The sequence below is a fragment of the Gallinula chloropus genome (genome assembly GCF_964237585.1).
Source record: "Gallinula chloropus genome assembly, chromosome: 1".
In the NCBI taxonomy this organism is placed as follows: Eukaryota; Metazoa; Chordata; class Aves; order Gruiformes; family Rallidae; genus Gallinula; species Gallinula chloropus.
Genome location: NC_140085.1, coordinates 85,419,412 through 85,438,329, shown reverse-complemented (window position 1 = coordinate 85,438,329; position 18,918 = coordinate 85,419,412). Strand labels below are relative to the sequence as shown.

Below are 18,918 nucleotides of genomic sequence, written 5' to 3'. Positions count from 1 at the left end.
TGGTGGGGAAAAGCAGGCTAGAAACTCTCAGAGAATGGAGAGGAGCCCACAGAGAAGAGTTAAATAGAAGGTCCCCATCTCTGCACCAAAGATATGGTGTCATCAAAGGTATACAGGGGAGATGGCTCAGCTAACACTGGAGGCTGCCTGTCCTGACAGAAAGATCTCAGGGGCCTTCACTCTTGTGGGGGAACAGAGCCAGTTCACCAGAGAACAGCATCTTGCACACAGGGGTGGGAGAGATCTGTTCCGCTGCAAAGGAAGTTCTGACAAGCAGCGTGGGACTGGGGTTCCCACGTGTCATGACAGATGGGCATGTGGCAGCACCAGCTGCATCTCTGGGCAATGACTTCTTGAGAAGTCATCAGTCCTCTGCTTCATGCCAGAAGTCTCAGGGTACATGCTCTACAGTCCTGTGGGCCAAGATAGGTATGTCATGGATTATGCACAGAGGAAGCCAGACTTACCCAGCCACTCAGAGAGATGTCTGTAGCAGTGAGAGGACACACCACGCTCCAAAGACGTGTATGGGAAAGGGGATTTTTACATGGACCAGGAGAGCCTTCAGGCCTGATAAAAAGTGATCCCTGAGCCACTGCATGTGGGGCATCATCACTTGAAAGAGAAAGTCCAGATTAAAATATTTCCTCTGAATTTTTTTTTTTTTTTTTAGGAAGAAAAATAAAGAAGGAAAGGGAACCAGACAAGGGTGAGGCCCATGGCAAAGGCCCTGTCTCAGAGCCAGCACCAAGGCACATGTCTACTGCCCACCTTTGCAGCCCCACACTGCTGGGGGGCAAGAGGACACCTCTGCTGCTACTGAGCACCCTCCTTCTCCCCTAAAACACTCTCCTGGCTTCCCCACAAGAGGCAAAGACGGCACTCGTGAGTCAGTGCCCAGCCACAGCAGACCACTAGCTGATGAACTGCCATTTCCCCAGGCCCGCAGCAGTGCCCCAGCCTGAGGGCTTCCTCGGCTGCTGACTTCTGCCATTTGCAGGGCCTTGCCTCCCTGCACCCCATCAGCCAGCTCCAGCCAGCCAGCTTAGCCCACGCTGAAACGCCAACACATGCCTTAACATGTCTTTCAGGCGCAGAACACCTCACCCTGCCCACACACCAACTGGTGCTTGCAGCTCAAATGCATGGCAGCATTTGCCACCCAAACTGAACCTATGGAGAGAAACTCTTGCATTCTCCAGCCCCCGTTTTGTCTACCTTACCTAAGCTTAGAGATGATCCAAAACCTCTACTGCCATCTACTTTCTCCTCCCTTCAGGACTTCTTGTGAGAAGCAACTTGCTCTGGAGCTTCCTTCAGCTGCCTTGGCTGTGCAGCCCCGGTCCTCTGCTCACCAAAGCCCTGCAAAATACTGCCTCTCAGCAGACCACTCACCCCCCCAATCCCTGCCACCCCGCTGGGCCCCAGCCTCCCACCCCTGGAGGAGTGCACGTAATGGCCAGACAGGGAACTGCTGCAAGAGAAGGCAGGCCAGGGCAACCTCCACTGCAGTTATGCTGAGGTTGGATGCAGGGCTGAAGGCAGGAGAGAAGGTGCTTTGAGATGCCCTGGTAAAAAGCTGAGATGGCAGAGGAGGCCAGGTTCTGGGAGAAGAAGGTCCACAAGGCACGAGCCACATTTGGCTTCATTTTCACCACAGGAGCCAAGACGTCACCAAATCTCCCAGCCTCAGCATGGTTGATGCTCCCAGGTTTAAGCACACGGCAGCCCACGCAGAACTGGTGCTACACGCAGCCCACTGAGGGCACGGGGCTCCCAGAACAAAGAACTCCCCACTGTCCCCTATTGCCAGTCCCACCTGGCACATCCAAGGAATGGGAGTGCCCCTTGGGAGGCTGTGGGCTTGGAGGTCCCACAGAGGACACCCCCCCACCACAGTCCACGTGGCGCCCGCCGCAGCAGAGGGAGAGCTGACACCCAGCGACGCTGTAGAAAAGGGAACTGTCCCGTTTAATGACCCCTGGCTCCCGTAACACAGACTCCAGCGCACCACCGACACGCAGCAAAGCCAAGTGCACGGGGAGTGGGACTCGGCCCCCACCTCCCACGGAGGGAGGGTGGGCGGGGCGGGGGGTGGGGTGGGGGTGTGGAGCAGGGAAGGGCTTGGGGTGCCCAGCGTGACGCATGGACCAGCCGGGCACCCGGCCAGCAGCAAGGATGGAGAGAGCCCTGGGCTCGGTCCAGTTGGCACCAGTGTCAGGTCCAGTTTGCAGGGAGGTACGGCTCTCGTTCAGCTTCCACGTGGCAAAGGGAGGGCAGGGGGCAGGTCAAGCGTACCAGGACGGAGGAGGTAGGTCTGGGAGGGATCCTGGGAACAGGTCCTGGAGAATGCCGCCATGGCAGGTTTGGAGCCTCCCTGCCCAAACTGCAGTTTAACCAAAGCCGGGGAAGGGAATAGAGAAGGGGCTGGAGGCTGAGCAGCCCAGGTGAGGGCCCTCAGATCTATCTAGCTAGTCCCCATTTGCAAGGTATCTGGTGGTGGCGGGGTGCAGGATCTGCCAAGCACCCCGAAACGGGAGTGAGCCTGGGCGACAGACGTTTACCAGCGGCTCCACGTCCCTGACAGTCTCTCCAAGGTGCAGCTCAGGCACCCCCACGACAGGAAGGGGGTCCGAGGGAGTGGGGCCTCCCCTCATTATCTGATAGAAGCATCGCTGGGGTGGTCACGGTCGGACTCCTCACTCTCCTCGTTTGGGGCTGACTCGCTGTTGGAGGCTGGCGTGAAGGCAGGAGACTTTCTGTGGAGTAAAGGGCAGCAGTCACAGCACCATTGAGGAGGGAAAGGATCCAGTTCAGTGTGGGCAGGGGGCACCACAGCAAGGAGGGAAGCCGATAGTGCCCTTCTTGTTCCTCTGGGGTACATGCATGGGTCTGTGGGAATCCCTGGGTGCTGAGGAGGGTTTCCCACAGGAAACCCACTGAGAGGCTCAGAGCGTGAAGAAGGGCTGAGGGAGATGCTGTAGGAGCCTGCCCAAAGCAGGGCCCTGCCAAGGCATGTGAAGCTAGGGGTGACTGAAAGCCCACCACAGAGGTCCTCAGCCTGGCACTGCCCTGGCTCCACACTCTGTAGGGACCTCTGGGATGTCCCTGCAGAACATTAACTCCTCTCTCCACTGGCTTTATCTGTCAAAACTGACTCCTATGCACAGCACACCTTCTGTAGAGGTAGCACCATGACCTGTGTGGAGGCTGGTCACCAGGAGTCCAGCAGCCTCTGAGAGCTGCCCTCCATGCACAACAGGGCAGGGTAGGAATACTGCCTGTGCCTCAGCTCCCGCTCACCACCACCCTGGCTACAGTCCTTGCCCCAGGCATGGGTACCCAGCTGTCCTGCTCCAGCTCACCTGTCCCCAGACTGGGTGATGAGACGCCGGCAGGTCTCCATCTGCACATCCAGGCCTCGCTTCATGCTGCACATCTCCATGTACTCGTGCAGGTGCCGGTTCATATCGTTCTTGGCTGTGGCCAGCTCCAGCTGCACAAGGGAAACAGTGCAGAGATGAGCCTAGGGCAAGGTGCAGTGCACAGCAGGGGACACAGCTTGACCCAAGGCTCCCACCCCCATTACCAACTACCTGCTACAGCATGGTTTCTCCCTCTCCCAAGGACCCGCTCCCCGATTTCCCGCCCTCCTGTGCCCCATCCTCCCCACTTCCTCCTCCTCTTACCTCTATTTGGTCGATGGTTTCTTGGTACTCCTTCTCACGGCTCTTGAACAGCGACTCCGTGTCCTTGATCACCTTCTCTAGGCTGTCATCCTGCTGTTGGGGCGAGCACACAGCATGTTTAGGGGCAGGGAGGCATCCGACATGGAGAACCAAAGGCAAGAGAGAAAGGAATCAGAGAAAGAAATGGCAGCACAGGAAACAGAGGAAGGAATAGAAGCCGTGTAGTCCAAGTGCTAAATAAGGTACAAGTCAGTCCTTCCAACGCGGGGTACAGGGGCCCAGAACTCACTATACTGGCCAGTGAGCACGTCAGCCCAGAACAAGCCCAGCAATGCACAGCAGCTTTGGAGTGCAGACAGACTCTGAGCATGACATGTCTCCAGGGGACTGCTGAGGGCTGAAAACACAGGATGGAGGGGACTTTGGCCAGACATTGAGGCCTCTGGGCAGTGTTGTTACACAGTATGCAGGTGGGCTGGAGAGCCCAAGCAAGGGACAAAAACACCCAGCCCAACTAAAGTAGATCTTCTCTTCTGGGAGGGCTGCAGCTGAAGAAGGAACTTCTTCCCATGCGTGCAGGCTGTGCCCTCAACCATAATTTACATGCTTGGTCTGCCTAAGAAGGAGACCTGTGCAAGGATGCAGTAACATGTTTACACAGGGGTGTGTGGAGGGAAGCATTTCTACAGGCCTGCAAGGGATGGAGGGTCTGAAGTCTGGTCTTTGAGGGAGCACCTTCCCAGGCTCAGGCAGGACCGAGTGGCCCAACCCAGGGCTGGATCCCCAAGGGGCCCCGACACCACCGTTACCTCCCCCTGCACCTCTGCAGCTGCAATGGCATATCCAGAGAAGTCCTCCCAGAGGAGCAGCGTTTCTTCTGTTTCCTCCCACGTGAGGCTGTCACAGTCATCCTCAAAGTCATATTCCCGCCTGGGAGCAAGGGAACAGCATGTCAGCACCCAGCAGGACAACCGGGCAGGCAGGGGGGCTGTGGCAGTGCCCAAAGACTTGCTCCTGCTCGCAGCAGGGCTGCAGCTTTCAGAAGTCTGGCCAGGGTGAGCTCAGGTGTGCCCAGACCCAACAGCTGGTGAGGAGGGGGCTGGCTTTACAGTCAGGAGCCCCAGCAAATTCAGACAATGGGTCCCAAAAAGCAGGGCAGGGTGGTGAGAGGAGGGGAACTGTACCAGTTCCCACCCATAGCATGGATGGGCTCAGATCTCCTGAGGGGAGGGACTGGGGGGGGACGGTCTCACCACACCATAGAGCATGGGGTGTAAGCACCCTATCACAGCTCCTCCCATCTCCCCCTCCCTCAGGAAGGGGAGCCACAGCTTGCTCCTGCCCTCCCCATCCCAGGCGCCGTCAGGGAGCCTGGTGCCGGAGCCTCGCTCCACGCTGGTGGCAGAGATGCGGAGCAGCCAGGGCTGAGCCAGCGCTGGGCTGGGCCGCACTCACAGCTGGTTCAGCATCCTCTGCATTTCCTCATTGATACTCATGGCCGTGGTCTCATCCTCCTCTTCCTCTTCAGGTTTCCGGGAGGTATCGCTCTCCGACAGTGAGGTGTCTTCGTCACTGACCTGCTTGCGTTCCCGCTTCCGCCCCATCGAGGCTGGGACCTTAACGGGAGACAAGTGCAGAGACTACAGAAACGAGGCCGGGTCCGAGGTCAGGAGCAGGTAGTTGGGAGGAGATGGAGGGTAAAGGAGCGGTGGAGGGACAGAAAGGCAGGGAAAGAGAAAGAGAGAAAGAAGGAAGGAAGAAAAGAGAGAGAGAGAGAGAGAGAGAGGGGCTCATTATGATCAGGTTAAAGATGATGCAATGGATAAAACATGGTTTTAGCATTTTCTAAAATTAAAACTGAGCAACTAAAGATGAAATCTATGAATCTGATGGGAAAAAAATAAAACAATGTGGTTTTACTGCAGAAAAACTCAAATCGCCCACCACCCCAGTCCAGAGACAGGGAAACACAGCGACAGAAACAGGAAAAAAGAGACAGAGTCTGAAAAAGGTGAAGTATGTCAGTATTTACAGTCCAACCTTATTTACAGAAAGCTTAAAGTTTATACACTTTCTCAACTGAATGGAACTAACCAGTTGCTTCTGTGGGGACATAGAGAGCGAGACAGAAAGGCAGTGACATCCAGAAAGAGAAAGAGAGACAGAGACAGAGAAGAGACAGAAGATGACGGAGAGGGGAAGGGGAAGGAGAGAGATGGAGTTAGAGACAGACACTCAAGCAACTCGTCTCCCTCCTGTAGCTGCTCCCCTACCACTGCGGGGTCCCTGGGCCCAACACAACAGGTCAGCAAGAGGTCAAGGGGACCCTTGATGCCAAAAGCAACATCTGGAGATTTCCACCTCCTTTCTGTGCCCTTTTGTCTAGTCCTCCCAAGAGAGGCAGAGAGCAAGGGACCTCAAGGAGCAAGGGTGTGAGGGTGACCAAGCGTCTCCCCTAGCAAGGGGCTGGTGTTGTCTCTTCTACCTCCTTCGGGAACTCTGCTTCCCAGCACCAAGCCTGGGGCTGCAGCAGGCGCTTCTCACCTGAAACATCTTGATCATGTCCTCGCAGTTCCGCTGCTGTGCCACATCACACAGCTTGGCAGTGATGTCGATGCGTCGGCAGATGTCCATGTCCACCTTCATGGCCTTCTCCTGGATCTTGGTGTCCAGCTCTGTGATGTTCTGAACCCATGGTGACAAAGGAGGGGGGGGACAAAGGAGGAGGATTAGGCAAGGCAAATGGCAATCAGAGCCCCCAGATCCCCATTTCCTTCCCCAGTGCTGCAGGATGCATCCACATCCCCACTGCTCATTGTGCTCAGGACCGACCCAGACCAACCCTGCCAGACCATCCCCACCCTGCGTGTGGCCCAGCAAGGAACTGCTTTGCCTGCACAGCCCCACCACCCGGGTCGGACAGTTCTGCTGGTGTGGAGCGGGGTTAAGAACTCACATTGCTCATCAGTCCCTTGAAGACAACAAGTTCTGCCTTGAGCTGCTCCACCTTCATGGCCAGCTCTTCCTGGCAGGCTTCAGCCTCCTGGGCTTCCTGCCCCAGGCAGAGGAAGACATGTAAATCAGCATCAGCATGGGGCAGCCGGTGGGGTGCAGGGGAAGGGAGAGACATCAATGCTCACCTCCTGCAGCTCAGTCACTCGGTCCTGAAGCTGGACACGCACCGTGTACTCCTCTTCCCATCTAGGGAGACAAATGTGTGGGTCAGATCCCACCAGCCTCGCCTCGCCAGCTGCTGGAGAGCGCGGCAGCTGCTCACTCCAAAGCTATCCAAGAGGGGGTGATGACAGCACCGGGGTGGGAAGGAGAGTTTGCTCAGGAATGCATTGCCACTTGTTTCCAAATGACAGGCAGCTGCCAAATGCCTGTCAGCCTCCCCCCCGCCCCCCAAACCCTGCCCCACCATGTTCCCCGCTGCCCTTGGCATGGGCTGGCTGAGGGCTGCCTGGTCTGTGACGGGGGGAGCTGGGGACACCAACCGCAGGCTCTGCGTGGCAGCTGCACTGCACACCCTGCCACGCAGGGCTGGTCCACAGCCTGTTGCAGTCCACCAGCCTCTCCGTCTGCCCCCGAGCTCCCGGGATTTGGGTCACATTAGGTTCAGCTCCAACACTCAGTAACAGGCTTGCAGACATTGCAGAGTTGCCCCATTATGCAAGATAACCACCCTACGTGCTGACTACGTTACGGCTAGAGCGACCATGATGTGTGTCAACACCAACAAGGGCTGCTCTTCTGCCTGTCCCAATGCAGGGGGGCTGCCCTGTGCCATGCCACACTACCCGGGCAGGGGAAACAGTCTCTTTGGCTGCACTGCTGCATTACAGGTTGGACTAAAGAACATTGTTTCATCCTGCAAGGAAGAGGGATGGATTGCCCCATTTTTACGTCAGGTTGGCTGATGGGTACTGTCTTAGGCTCTGCAGCTTTGCAAAAGACTGAGCTGCAAGATGTCTGGCCTTGCTATTCAGAAACACATCGTCTAGCAATTATTAAATTTTTCTATATGAGATCATCATCTTGGGCCACGCTGCGGTGTTGGCCCAGTCCACCGTCTGTTGGGAGGCCACCAGAATGTAGCTGCTCTTTGCTAAATGACTATGGATTGGCATGAGCTGTGGTGCAGCACAGAGCCGGGCTGCTGCATTCTCACCCAGCTCTCCTGGGAGACCCAGACTTCTCCATGAAAGCAGCATTTCTCTGGGAGAGCAACCAGAGCTGGGTCCTGCCTGGTGCTGTGATCTCTGGTTTCCATTTAATGCTTGCGCCACAAACACAGGCACTGCGGTCCTACATGAGGTCACCAAAAAAAGAAAGCATCTCACTTTTCAAACCATGTTTGAAAAATAAACCCTAAAGTCTAGGCGACCAGAAAACACACAAAAAGCCCTCACACTTGTTTTCTTGGAGTATCAGGACAATGTAGGAGGGTCCTGGCTTATGAATTTCTATGCTCTACAATGCTGGCAGTGCTTCTCCCGACTCAAACAAGGAGAAAGCGTGCAGCTTGTGTTGGTGTTAGTTCCATCCCGAAGCTACAGAAGGGGAGCCAAAGGAGGTTCCTGTCCCTCTGGGGGAAAAGGGAGACAAAGAAGGAGGGAAGGAACAAGTTAAAAGGTAGAATTGCCCTTATATGGGAATTGTTCAAACACGGCCTCCCTCCCCGGGGAGAAACATGCCTTCCACCATAAGAAAAAAAAAAAAAAAATCAGCATCTTCCTCAGCATGGCACTTCCTCTCTTTTTTGGTCTCCGCCTCCCTCCGAGTCTCTGCACAGCCCAGACTTACTGGGGAAGTAAAGCGGAGCTGCAGACTCTTGGAAGAATTCATTTCCCACCAATGAAGATGAGGACGGATCAGATAAACACCGATTTAAAGGCAAGGGGCGACAGGGATCGGCCCCGCAGGTGACAAATCTGCACGCCCATCCGTTCCGAGCCGGTTCTCCTGCTCGCATCCTGTCTGGCTCCTTCTTCCCTGCTCCCTTCTGCAATGCACCACTCCTAATAATAACCTGTCTGCAGCACTGCCCCCACAGCCTGGCCTGGCGCGGCACGGCCGGCACCCGCTGCCAGGCCGCTGCCAGCTGGAAGCAAGGCTGCCCCACACAACCCCACGGGCACTGGTGCCTGACATGTCCTTCCCACTACCCCTGGGATGCGGTAACCTGCCCGAAGACTGAAATACGGGGAGAAGGCAGAGCTGGAGGGCAGGAGGGTGCCAGCAGCACACCCGTCCATCTCCTTGCCAGCTACAGGCCAGCCCGCCAAAGCTGGGCAGGTGACAAGATGCAGCGTTGCCTCTACAGCCCCCTCCTGCCCAAAGTGTGCGTCCTCAAGAAGTCTGAGTGGAAACATAAACAACACCCTGCATCTTTAAAAATCCTTTTCACTGCAGAAGTGACTGGGGTGCCTTACCCTGTGCTGCAGGGCTAGCGCAGGCCGATGCTGCAGGGCTCGCTTTGGGCTGCTTGAGGCTGTGCATACCCCAGTCTTGCCACACTGGAACTATGTTTGAGCTTCACCTTAAAAGTGCATGCCCTGCAGCCTGGTAAACCCTCCCTCCTTGGAGGGCAGTTACAATAAGAGACCTTCTTGCAGCCTTTTAATATATAAATAAGACTTAGAAGACAGAGAAGAGACTTTTTACCAGGACCTGTAACGACAGGACAAGGATCAACAGTTTTTAAAAGGGGAAGAGGGTAGATTTATACCAGAGGTAAGGAAGACATTTGTTATGATGCAGATGGTGAGACGCTGGAGCAGGTTGCCCAGAGAAGTTGTGGATGCCTCATCACTGTAAGCGTTCAAGGTCAGGGCTTTGAGCAATCTGATCTAGCAAAACCCCATGGCAGGGGAGTTGGACTAGACAACTCCTAATGGTCCCTTCCAGTCCAAACCATTCTGTCATCCTAACACGCTGTGCCGTAATACTACTCACCCTACACCTCCTGCGCATGTTCACAGCATCCAAGATGAAAACTACCTGGGAATACAGATGCAGTGGACAGCACAAACCTGATGAGATTCACAGATTCCCAGTGCTGCTGGGTCTTACGACACTCACAGGCACCCTCTGCCCCTCTCCAGGCCACCAAGCCTCAGCCTGCCCTTCCAAGCACGGCTCCTGTGAGCCTCTCCCCAGCTGCTGTGTCTCTTCTTGTCCCTCCCTATTATCCCTGCACCTTTCCTAGGTCCCAGACCTGCACTTCAGGCCCCACATACCCTGCTGCAACACTGCCCTGAAGAAGTACAAGCTCATGCACCAGAGCCGTGGGGCAGAGAACAGGGAAGCCCGGCGTTAACACGGTCCCTTCCCTCAGCCCCCTGGCAGGCAGCAAGGGACTGCCCGGGGTGACACCAGCTGTACTGTCCCCACAACAGACCAGAGCCTGCTGAAGCAGGGAGATCGCTATTCCCTGGGGATGTTGGCATCAGCCCACAGCAGGGATCCTCCTGTCTCATTCCCCTGTTCAAGACCTGTCTGCGACCATCAGAAATTCCCAGTGCCGGAAAAGGTCTGGGGGGTGGGGTCCGCTTTCCCTCAGCTCCTGGTAACACAGTCCAAAAATAGATCCTGCCAACAACATTGGCCCATGGAAGTTTGTTGTGCCCCCCTGTCTGCCCCCAGCCCCCCCTCTCCCTCCGTCCTTCCCCCACAGCCTTCCCCAAAGCCAACCTGCCAGAGCAGAACAACCCCAAAGAGCTCTCCCTTCTCCCAAAGTTTCAGCAGTGACAACAAACCCAACCTCGTCCATGCTGACCCACTTTGAGCAGATGAGTCCCAAAAAGTGCCATCTGAAAATGCAATGAAGGATAGCTGCCCGCCATTGGAGGAGGAACCTGACCCCTGGATTAACGAAAAACAGCCTTAGATACATGCAGCAATCGATGGAAAGAAGAGATGCCAACTCTTCCTTTCCATGTGCCTCACTCAGTGTCCTCAGAGCATCTGACAGGCAACTCTGCTCAGCCAAAGCCTTATAAAGCCAAAACACAACGTGTCATCTTGGATCCCCAGCCTTGATCTTGGCACCAGAGCCACTGGCTGCAAAGCACCGGTCAGCAGCACGGGTCTCGTGGATAGCACACAGCCTTCCACTCCTTCGGGTGCTCTGTTTGCCTTCTAAGTACTTCAAAAGCATTGTCAAGTGACTTTTCTTCTGGAAAAAAACCCATCGGTGACTCGGGTGGTGTCAGTCACCAGCGATGGTCTTGCTTGGCCCTGTGCCCTGACCCAGCAATGCCAGCCCTCTGCCTGATCTCATCCTACGTGCGGATCGGGGAGCAGCCTCGGAAACTGGCTTGAAACAAAAGTGCCACTGGTGCAATGCAAGAGCGGCGGCCACCCGGCACGGGAAAGAAAAACCTGCCAAGAGATTAGCTCTGCATTCTGCTTCGCCCTTCTCTGGGGCACGTGCCAAGCCACGGCTATTTTGGGTCAGGAGGAAAGCCCCAGAAGAGTGGGGTGCTCCCACACAGCTCACTGCTGCTGGGGCACTGGCTGAGAGAGCACTGGGGAAGGAAAAGGCCCGGGGGAGCCAGCCACAGTGCTTCTCAGGTGCTTCTCAGCACCTTCCTATGTGTCCAGGGAGCTCTCATCCTGCAGCAGCCTTTACCAACCCAAACCCGCTCACTGCTGCACATTCACCTTCCTCACCTACTTTCCAGCTGCTCCTCCTTTCTGACTGTTTCCAGACCACCTCCCCCTTCAAACGCCAGCTCCTGGAGTCATGTTATTCCACCTCTGCTTGGAAAGACACTTCCAGTCTTTTGTGTCGGGTCGGTAAAACGGGAAAAGGCGCAGCGAGCATCCCAAGAGGGTTCAAACACCAGGAGGCAAGCAGAGGGACCCAGCCACAGAGAAACGCTTTCGGGGGGGGCACGTATTTGCCTTACAACCTCACCTGGCGCTGCCTGGGGTTCACGCTCCCTGGAAGTCTGGCCAGGGCTGCCTGCCCCCGCCACTGCCCGCCGGGTAGAGCCCCGCGGGCTCCCCGACAAGGGCCGCGGTCCCTCGGGGAACCCTCGCTCCCGCCGCGTCCTCACCTGCGCTTGTACTCGTCGCGCTCCCTCTTCACCTTGGCCAGCACGTTGTAGAGGGCCCGGATCTCCGGGGTGATGGTGTCGATCTGGACGCCCACTCCGTCCGGGTGGACCCAGGAGACCCCGGGACCCTGCACCAGAGTTGTCTCCGGCCCCGGGCCCAGCCGCCGGGCTTGCGAGAAGGACCAGATGGTGCCGGGCATGAAGCGGGAAGCGGTCGGGAACGAAGGGGGCGGCTGGGTGGGGGCTCCGGGGCGGCAGCCGGGGGAACCCAGCGTCCGGGCCGGCCCCAGCCCCAACCCCAGCCCCAGCCCCAGGGTGCGGATGGGTCCGACGAAGCCGGTCTGCACCGCCTGGTCGCGGCGCGGCGGTCCCCGGCCCCGGGTCCCCCCGCCGCCGCCCCCCTCTTCCAGCGCCTGCTGCAGCTGCTTCTCCAGCTGCCGGTTGCGCCGCTCCAGCTCATGGACCTTGGCCAGGAAGCAGCGGAACCGCAGGTTCAGCGTCTTCAGGACGCTGATGTTGGAGCCCAGGTCGTTGCGGAGGGCCATGGCGGCAGGCGGCGCGGGGAAGGGGCCGGCGGCCGGCGGGGCGGCCAGCTCCCCCCCCAGGGGCTCGGCGGGGCGCGGGGAGGGCGGCGGCGGCTCGGGGGGCGGCAGCCCCTGCTGCTCCTGCGGCAGGAGGAAGAGGTTGGGGCCGAAGAGCGGGTTCATGGCGGCGGCGGGACGAAGAGCGGGGCGCGGGGGGGAGCCGAGACCTCCGGCGCCAATCAGGGACCCGGCGGGGGCGGGATGCGCTGGGGGGCTGCGCCCGGCCGGGCCCGGCGACGGGGGGTGCGGCTTCCGCTGCGGCGGGGATGATGCGGCACCGACGGGGCCGGAGATCCGCTCCCCCGCCCGGCCCCGCGCCCCACCGGCCGGCCCCAGGCGGAGCGAGCAGAGGAGGGAACACGGCGGCAGCCTCCCTTTCCTCTCCCGGCCTGGCCCGGCCCCTCGCCCCGGGGAGGGGCGGCTCGGCCCGGGCTCCCCGCGCTCCGCTCGGGCGGGTTTCGGGGCTACCCAGGGCAAAGGGATGGGGGACGGGCGGGCGGTCCAGCGGGACTCCGGCCGCAGCACCCGGCGGACACAAGCCCGGCCGCCGTGCTGGCAGCCCCGGCAGCGGCGGGGAGGGGTTCCTCTCCGGCACCGCAAACTCAAGCCCCGCCGGACCCCCAGCACCGACCCAGCGTGCCCGTGCTTTCGGGGTTTTTCTTTAAATCATCATTATTTTTTGCGCAGCCTTTACTGCTCTACCCAGTGCTGCTCCCCCTGAAAACGCCGTGACACCCCCTCTGAGCCCCCTGTTCCCCTCCTCGCTCGAGACCCCCTCCAAAGGCTGCCCTGCCCCGGCTCCATCGGCAGCCCGCCCACGGGAGCTGCCGCCAGACAATGGCGAGCCCGGGGCTGGGGAGGCTGTGCGGGGGCCGCCAGCCTCTCAAATACCGCGCTCGGCGGTATTTTGTCTTCTGCGTTGTTCGCAAAGACCACGGGTCTTGTTCCCTGCCCCAGATTTTAGCTTTCTTTAGCTTTCCCTACAGTCTCCCGACCTCAACCCCAGGGCAGTGCAGCCAAATGTACTGTCCTGGCCCCTCGTCCCCCTTAACCGGTGGGAGGAGGCTGTGCACAGCTCAAGGGATACGTGTTTATGGATGTGGACGCCGCTGGTACCCTGCTGTGTGCTCGTGGCCTGTTCCCCCAGGACTTCCACTGCACGTACACAAACAGCCCCTGAGATCTCAGCTGAGCCATCAGCAAGGGAAGAGAGTGCAACGGGGTTGAATTAAAGGAGATCTCAGCACTGCACTACAGTGGAGTCTGTGGCAGGAGGTGGGCAGGCTCCAGTGGGGTAGTGTGCTGCAGCCCTTCCCTTGGGATCTGAGGTATGGCTCAGTCCACACTTCCAGAAACTTCCCGGCCCTGCTGAGGATGACCAAGTTTACTAGCCATGATTGGGAATCTGCCTATTGCATTTTCCCTGCTGCTTCTCCTCCATGTCTACAGAGCCCCTCCATTACTCTTCTGCCATCCTCACCTGGGAGCAGACTAAACCAAATTTGTTCCCTTCTGCTGCTTTTCTGTATCCAGCATCAGTTTTGTCCCGTGACCTGCCTGTCTCCCTTCTCACGCCTGCAACCCTGGGCTCCCTGCAGCAGTCCCCACTGGTATTTACAACGCCTCGTCTCCATCAGTATCCTGGCTGCATCCTCCCTGGCACACCCATGACTGCTAGAAGTCATAACCGGATTTCGGTCCCTCCCTTATAGGCTTAGGGTGGGGTGGGAAATTGAGTTTGCTTCTCCTTCTGTTGCATCCTTTTTAAAGCTTGCTGCCTTCTCAAACAGCTGTCCCCTTATCCTACCTCTGGCCAGAGACGCTGGCCCACAACAAAGCAGTGTTTTGTCAAAGGAGAAGGCAGGAATGCTTTCCTAACTGATGGGTGCAGGAGACCCCTGTCTTCCAAAAACCTGTGCTGCAACAGTGGGCAGTGGGGAGCCATGTGCCCAGCAGCAATACATAAACAGCCAGGGGAAAGGCAAGGACAGATGGGCAAGAGGGACCCCAGTCAATGAGCTTCTTTTGATGCTCCAGCTCAGAGACATCTCACCACATGCCCTGGAAACCACTGCTGACTCCCTCATGTCTGCTGCCATGTCCCTTCATCTGCCCCCCCAACCCCTCTACTGCTGCACCCTGCCTGCACTCACAGCAATTGTTTTTTGCCAACATCCTTCCCCCTCACAGCTAAAACTAGCTGCCAGCCTGTTCACAGTCCCCTCACATCACACCCAGGCAGGTGAGCAGGGCCAGGCAGGAGAGTGACCTGCTCCTGCCCGCAGCCAGTGGGAAGCACAGGCAAGAGCAACGCCACAAAATGTGGAGCAAGTGCTTTCCTAAACTCTGCTTGGCCTCCTTCTGTCTGCAGCAGAAATCTGGCACGCAGAGCTGATTAATGAAATGCCGCTGGAGGAAGGCATCACCATCCATCAGGAAAAGCTTTTTCACTGGGAGGCCAGCACAGCACTGGAGCAGGTGGTGGGATCTCCATCCTTGGTGGTTCTCAGGGCTTAGCTACTCAAAGCCACAGCGACATGACCTAGTGCCAGGACAGTCCTGCTTACAGCAGGGCACTGGGCCTGCCAGCACCCCCTCCCACCAACACCCCTACTGTCTCCTGGAGAGGAGACCCTCCAATAGCTCCTGCCCTGAGGTCAATCTCAGCAGCGGTGCTGCTGACACGCAGAGCTGGTCACCACACCTCACTGCAGCTCTTACACCTGTAGCCACACTCACTAACATGCTGATATTTATCTTACTTCCAAAGATTTTGAGGCCAAGAAGGAAGCAACACACTTTCTGACCCCATGCCGAATACATGGTGCAAACTTCTGTAGCTGGGCAGATACTCGTGTGGTACCCTGTCTTTAGTTGCTGGCAGCACAATAACAAGAGATTGAACCCCCACCATTACCTTTCACATGCAGATCAAGGTAGATTCCCTCCATGGCTAGCCCCTTGTTAAAAATCATGCACCTTGCCTTGCCTCTGCTTTGAATTTGCCTAGTTTTAACATCCATCTCCAGTTTGAGATGGCCACCCCTCTCCCAGATCACAGAACATTTTCCTAGCTAGCACATCCTTCTTGCAATGGTGCTTCACAGGTGAAACCTATTAGCTCCACCACTTTCCTCAAGGTGCTTTTCTTAAGGCATGGGTTACATCAGTGTGTGTACACCCTACCTCACTGCTCCTCTTCCCTCCGAGTACCCTAGTGCTGGCCTCTCCCTTGCACCACACTGCTGGAACAATGCAGTGTAAACTTTCGAAGTCTTCCACCTTCCAGGATGCTCCGCTACAACTGGCCCCTAAAATTGCTTCTGTTCACAACCAGAGGCAGGTGCTGCAATGAACACACAGTTTTTGGGCACCTTGCTGCCTAGCAAAGCCCACAGCCTGGAACTGCCTAGATTTGCGTGGAAATGGGGGGAGATTGGCATAGAGGAGCAGCTGCCAACAGAAGCTGGGCTATCACCATACTAACCAACACACAGAAATGTCATAACAGGGAAGAAAGGGATGGATTTTCTTTTTAAAATAACCCTCAAACACCAGTTCAAGGAGGAAGTCTTGCATGTGAAGGCAGCTGTAGGTACTACAGCTAAAGGAGGGAAGGTTTAGATAAGATACTATGGGGAATTTCTCTACAGAGAGAGTGGTAAGGTGCTGGAACAGGCTGCCCAGAGAGGTGGTGGATGTCCTGTCCCTGGAAGGTGTTCAAGGCCGGGTTGTCCTGGGCAACCTTGTGTAGATCCAGGTCTGGAGGTTGGTGTCCCTGCCTGTGGCAGGGGGGGTTGGAACTCTATGATCCTTGGGGTCCCTTCCAACTCAGACTATTTATTCTATGATTCTGGCCAAGATCCAGGCATCCTACCAACCTTACTCTTCCCAGCAATTCCCCACTGACTCCATCAGGCAGGTGGGACTTGCAGACATCCGCTTTGGGGGGAGAAAAACCTACTGATGTGAACTTGGTCACCTATGGATTCAGGCCCTACAAAAGTGTATGTGTATGTGGGGTTATGTGCCACAGGGCATACGCTCGAGGATCTGTTTTGTACCCATGTCCCCTAAACACACAGCACAGGATTTCCCTCCCTTCCTCTGGACACAGCCCGACACGAGACAGTGCAAGCGGAGGCTGCCTACCCAGCGTGGAGCAGACATGACAGTGTATGACATCACTGAAACTAGTGACAGACACGTATTGCTATGGGAGTCTCTTGTCTCTCTGTTGTCCTTTACAACCCCCAGAAGTCTTTGTTTTCCCTGCTGCACCATGTCAAAGGTGCAGCAAGGCAAAGCCCTTCCTCTCCCTCCCTGTTTGCAGAGGTGAGCTGGCAGCACTCCAGTGCCTGGCAGGTAGGAGCTGCCAGCTGGCCATCTTAATCACACCCCGATAAAGCTTCTCAGATACACTCATTCCTGCTTTGCTCTGCCTCAGCTCTCACAAGCTGTGTTATCAGCAGCTTTCAGATGCTTGAAGGGAAGGTACTGAAAGAAGCACGGATAGTCACCTCTTCCCAAAACCTCAGCTTTCAGATAACAAAAGATTCCCAGAGTAAGAAGGCTGCTGCAAACACAAGCCCAGTGTGACCAGCCGCCTCCTCCTGGAATGCAGAGGCGAGCCACCAACCGCCATCCTCAGCTGCCGCGTCCCTGGTTCTGCCTCGGAAGCTCGATGGCAGTGCAGTGTTTCAACACCAGGCTCAACATCCTCCGAGCAGCGGTAACTGCAATGGCTGAAACAAAGAGCAAGAGGGGAGCAAGCCCCTGAAGGGAGCTGAAAGTTCCCTTTGCCTTTCCTTCCCTGTACCGAGAGGTTGGCAGGCAAGCAAGGCAAGCGGAATGATGTTCGTTAGGAGAGGGTTTTATCGACATGGTGTCCTGGTTTCAGCTAGGACAGAGTTAATTTCCTTTCTAGCAGCCAGGGGAATGCCATGCTTGGGAGTTAGGGTGAGAGCAGTGCTGATAACACCCTGATGGTTTAGTTGTTGCCAAGCAGTCAAGGACTTTTCAGCTGTTCATATTTCCTTGCTAATGAGAAGGCTGGAACACCCAGGAGGCTGGGAAGGGACGCAGCCAGGACAGGTGACCCAAACCAGCCAAAGAGGGTATTCCATGCCAATTACCTCATGGTCAGCATTAAGGGGGACTGGTGGGGGGGACCAGCGCACGGCTTCAGGATGCGTGGTTTTGGGGTACGGCTCTGAGCTGTGCAGTTCGGTGAGACACTGCATTGTGGATCACCAGTTTTGTGTATTTTACTATAAAAGTACTATTATTGTTATGTCTCTTGCTCTGCCCTCCCAGTAAACTGTCCCTATCCCAACCTGTAAGGCTTAGGGGTTTTTTGTTTCCTTTTCCCTCTCTCCCTCCACCCCTCCCCACCCCCCTTAGAGAGAGCAGCTTGGTGGTACGCAGCTCTCAGCTGGGGTGACACCACGGCAGGTGGCTAAAGCAGCATCTCCTCCCACCGCTCAGAGGTGACTGACAGAACTGGGAGATCCACTGGAAGCCAGGTGGTTACCAACAGCTTTCTGTCCCTGCTGCTAGAGGGTTGTCAGTATGAACTGCCTGCCGAGCTGGGGCTGTGCGCTAGTGTACAGACCTCAGCAGGAGGCGGCAGGCACTGGGATGGGTTAGCCTTGCTCCTGAAAGGACAGGCTCCTGGCCTCCCAGACGTGGAAGCCCTCCTAGATAGAAGTCACCCTATAGCTGGTAGATTGCCATAAGGCTCAAATCTCGAGATCTGTGCCAAGATCCTGTGGTTCATGGCTCTGAAGGAAATGAAATATAGCTGGAAGAGCAGAGCTCACCCTACCTGGAAGCCGGCATTGCCACCGGCCTTGTGCAGCCAGGACCCTGGTAATCCAAGGAAACAGTTTCCAGGGCAGGATGAGGTGAGAAGAGTCTGTGACCAAGGGAAGCAAGTAGTGATCCTTCCTCATGGTGCTCTCCCAGACTCTAGGAGCGTGGGCCTGTGCACCTCCTGAGCCAGCTGCACTCACCAGCCCTTACAACAAGCATTTTTAACATCTTCCCTTGTGCACACAGCTAGGGTTTCTACCTGTGCAAGCTTCTAGCATCCACCGTACCCTGTGAAAAGGAGTTTCACAGCTACCTATGCTTTTTGTGGACCCTAGGAAGGGGGTTTTTTTGGTGTGTTTATTGGAAAACAGCAAACTGTTGTTACCTGTCCATTATCTCCATGTGACTCTCAATTTTACACGTCAGCCTACTGCTTATTTTTCCCTGGTCTCTTTTGCAAACTTAAGACGACCTTGACTCGCGCTGTTCCTCTCACAGAAACCATCCTGTAACTTTGGATGTACTTGTCCTCTCTGACCATTTCCCAGTTTTTCAATCCCTGTTCAGATGGAGGACACGAGAAATGCAGTATTTAAGAAGCGCACGCTCAGTCATTTTATACAGGGAGATAACAAAGTTCTCTATCTTGCTAATACTCCCTTCCCTATTAGCATCTAGTGCTTGTTTTTCTGCAAGATGGAAAACTTTTCTTGGCCCCTATATGTCAGGCAACCCAGACATCTCACCACACAAGCCTGGAGTGGG

At 56.4% G+C, this 18,918-nt stretch overlaps 1 protein-coding gene across 3 annotated transcripts; it reads right to left on the bottom strand.

Moving 5' to 3' along the window:
* Positions 1 to 1,951: 1,951 nt before the first annotated feature.
* Positions 1,952 to 12,494, bottom strand: IFFO1 (intermediate filament family orphan 1). 3 transcript variants are annotated; one of them, XM_084266096.1, is made up of 9 exons: positions 11,756 to 12,494; positions 6,830 to 6,890; positions 6,646 to 6,741; positions 6,234 to 6,374; positions 5,145 to 5,329; positions 4,493 to 4,619; positions 3,690 to 3,779; positions 3,366 to 3,496; positions 1,952 to 2,759 (listed from the first exon to the last, which is right to left on the bottom strand). In XM_084266096.1, the coding sequence occupies exons 1-9, from the start codon at positions 12,460 to 12,462 to the stop codon at positions 2,657 to 2,659; spliced, it is 1,641 nt and encodes a 546-aa protein (XP_084122222.1). In that variant the 5' UTR covers positions 12,463 to 12,494; the 3' UTR covers positions 1,952 to 2,656. The 3 variants fall into 3 exon arrangements, with proteins under 3 accessions (XP_084122222.1, XP_084122221.1, XP_084122223.1); XM_084266095.1 differs by having other exon boundaries at positions 3,690 to 3,782; positions 4,499 to 4,619; XM_084266097.1 differs by having other exon boundaries at positions 3,690 to 3,782; positions 4,499 to 4,619; positions 5,145 to 5,305.
* Between the last annotated feature and the right edge of the window lie 6,424 nt (positions 12,495 to 18,918).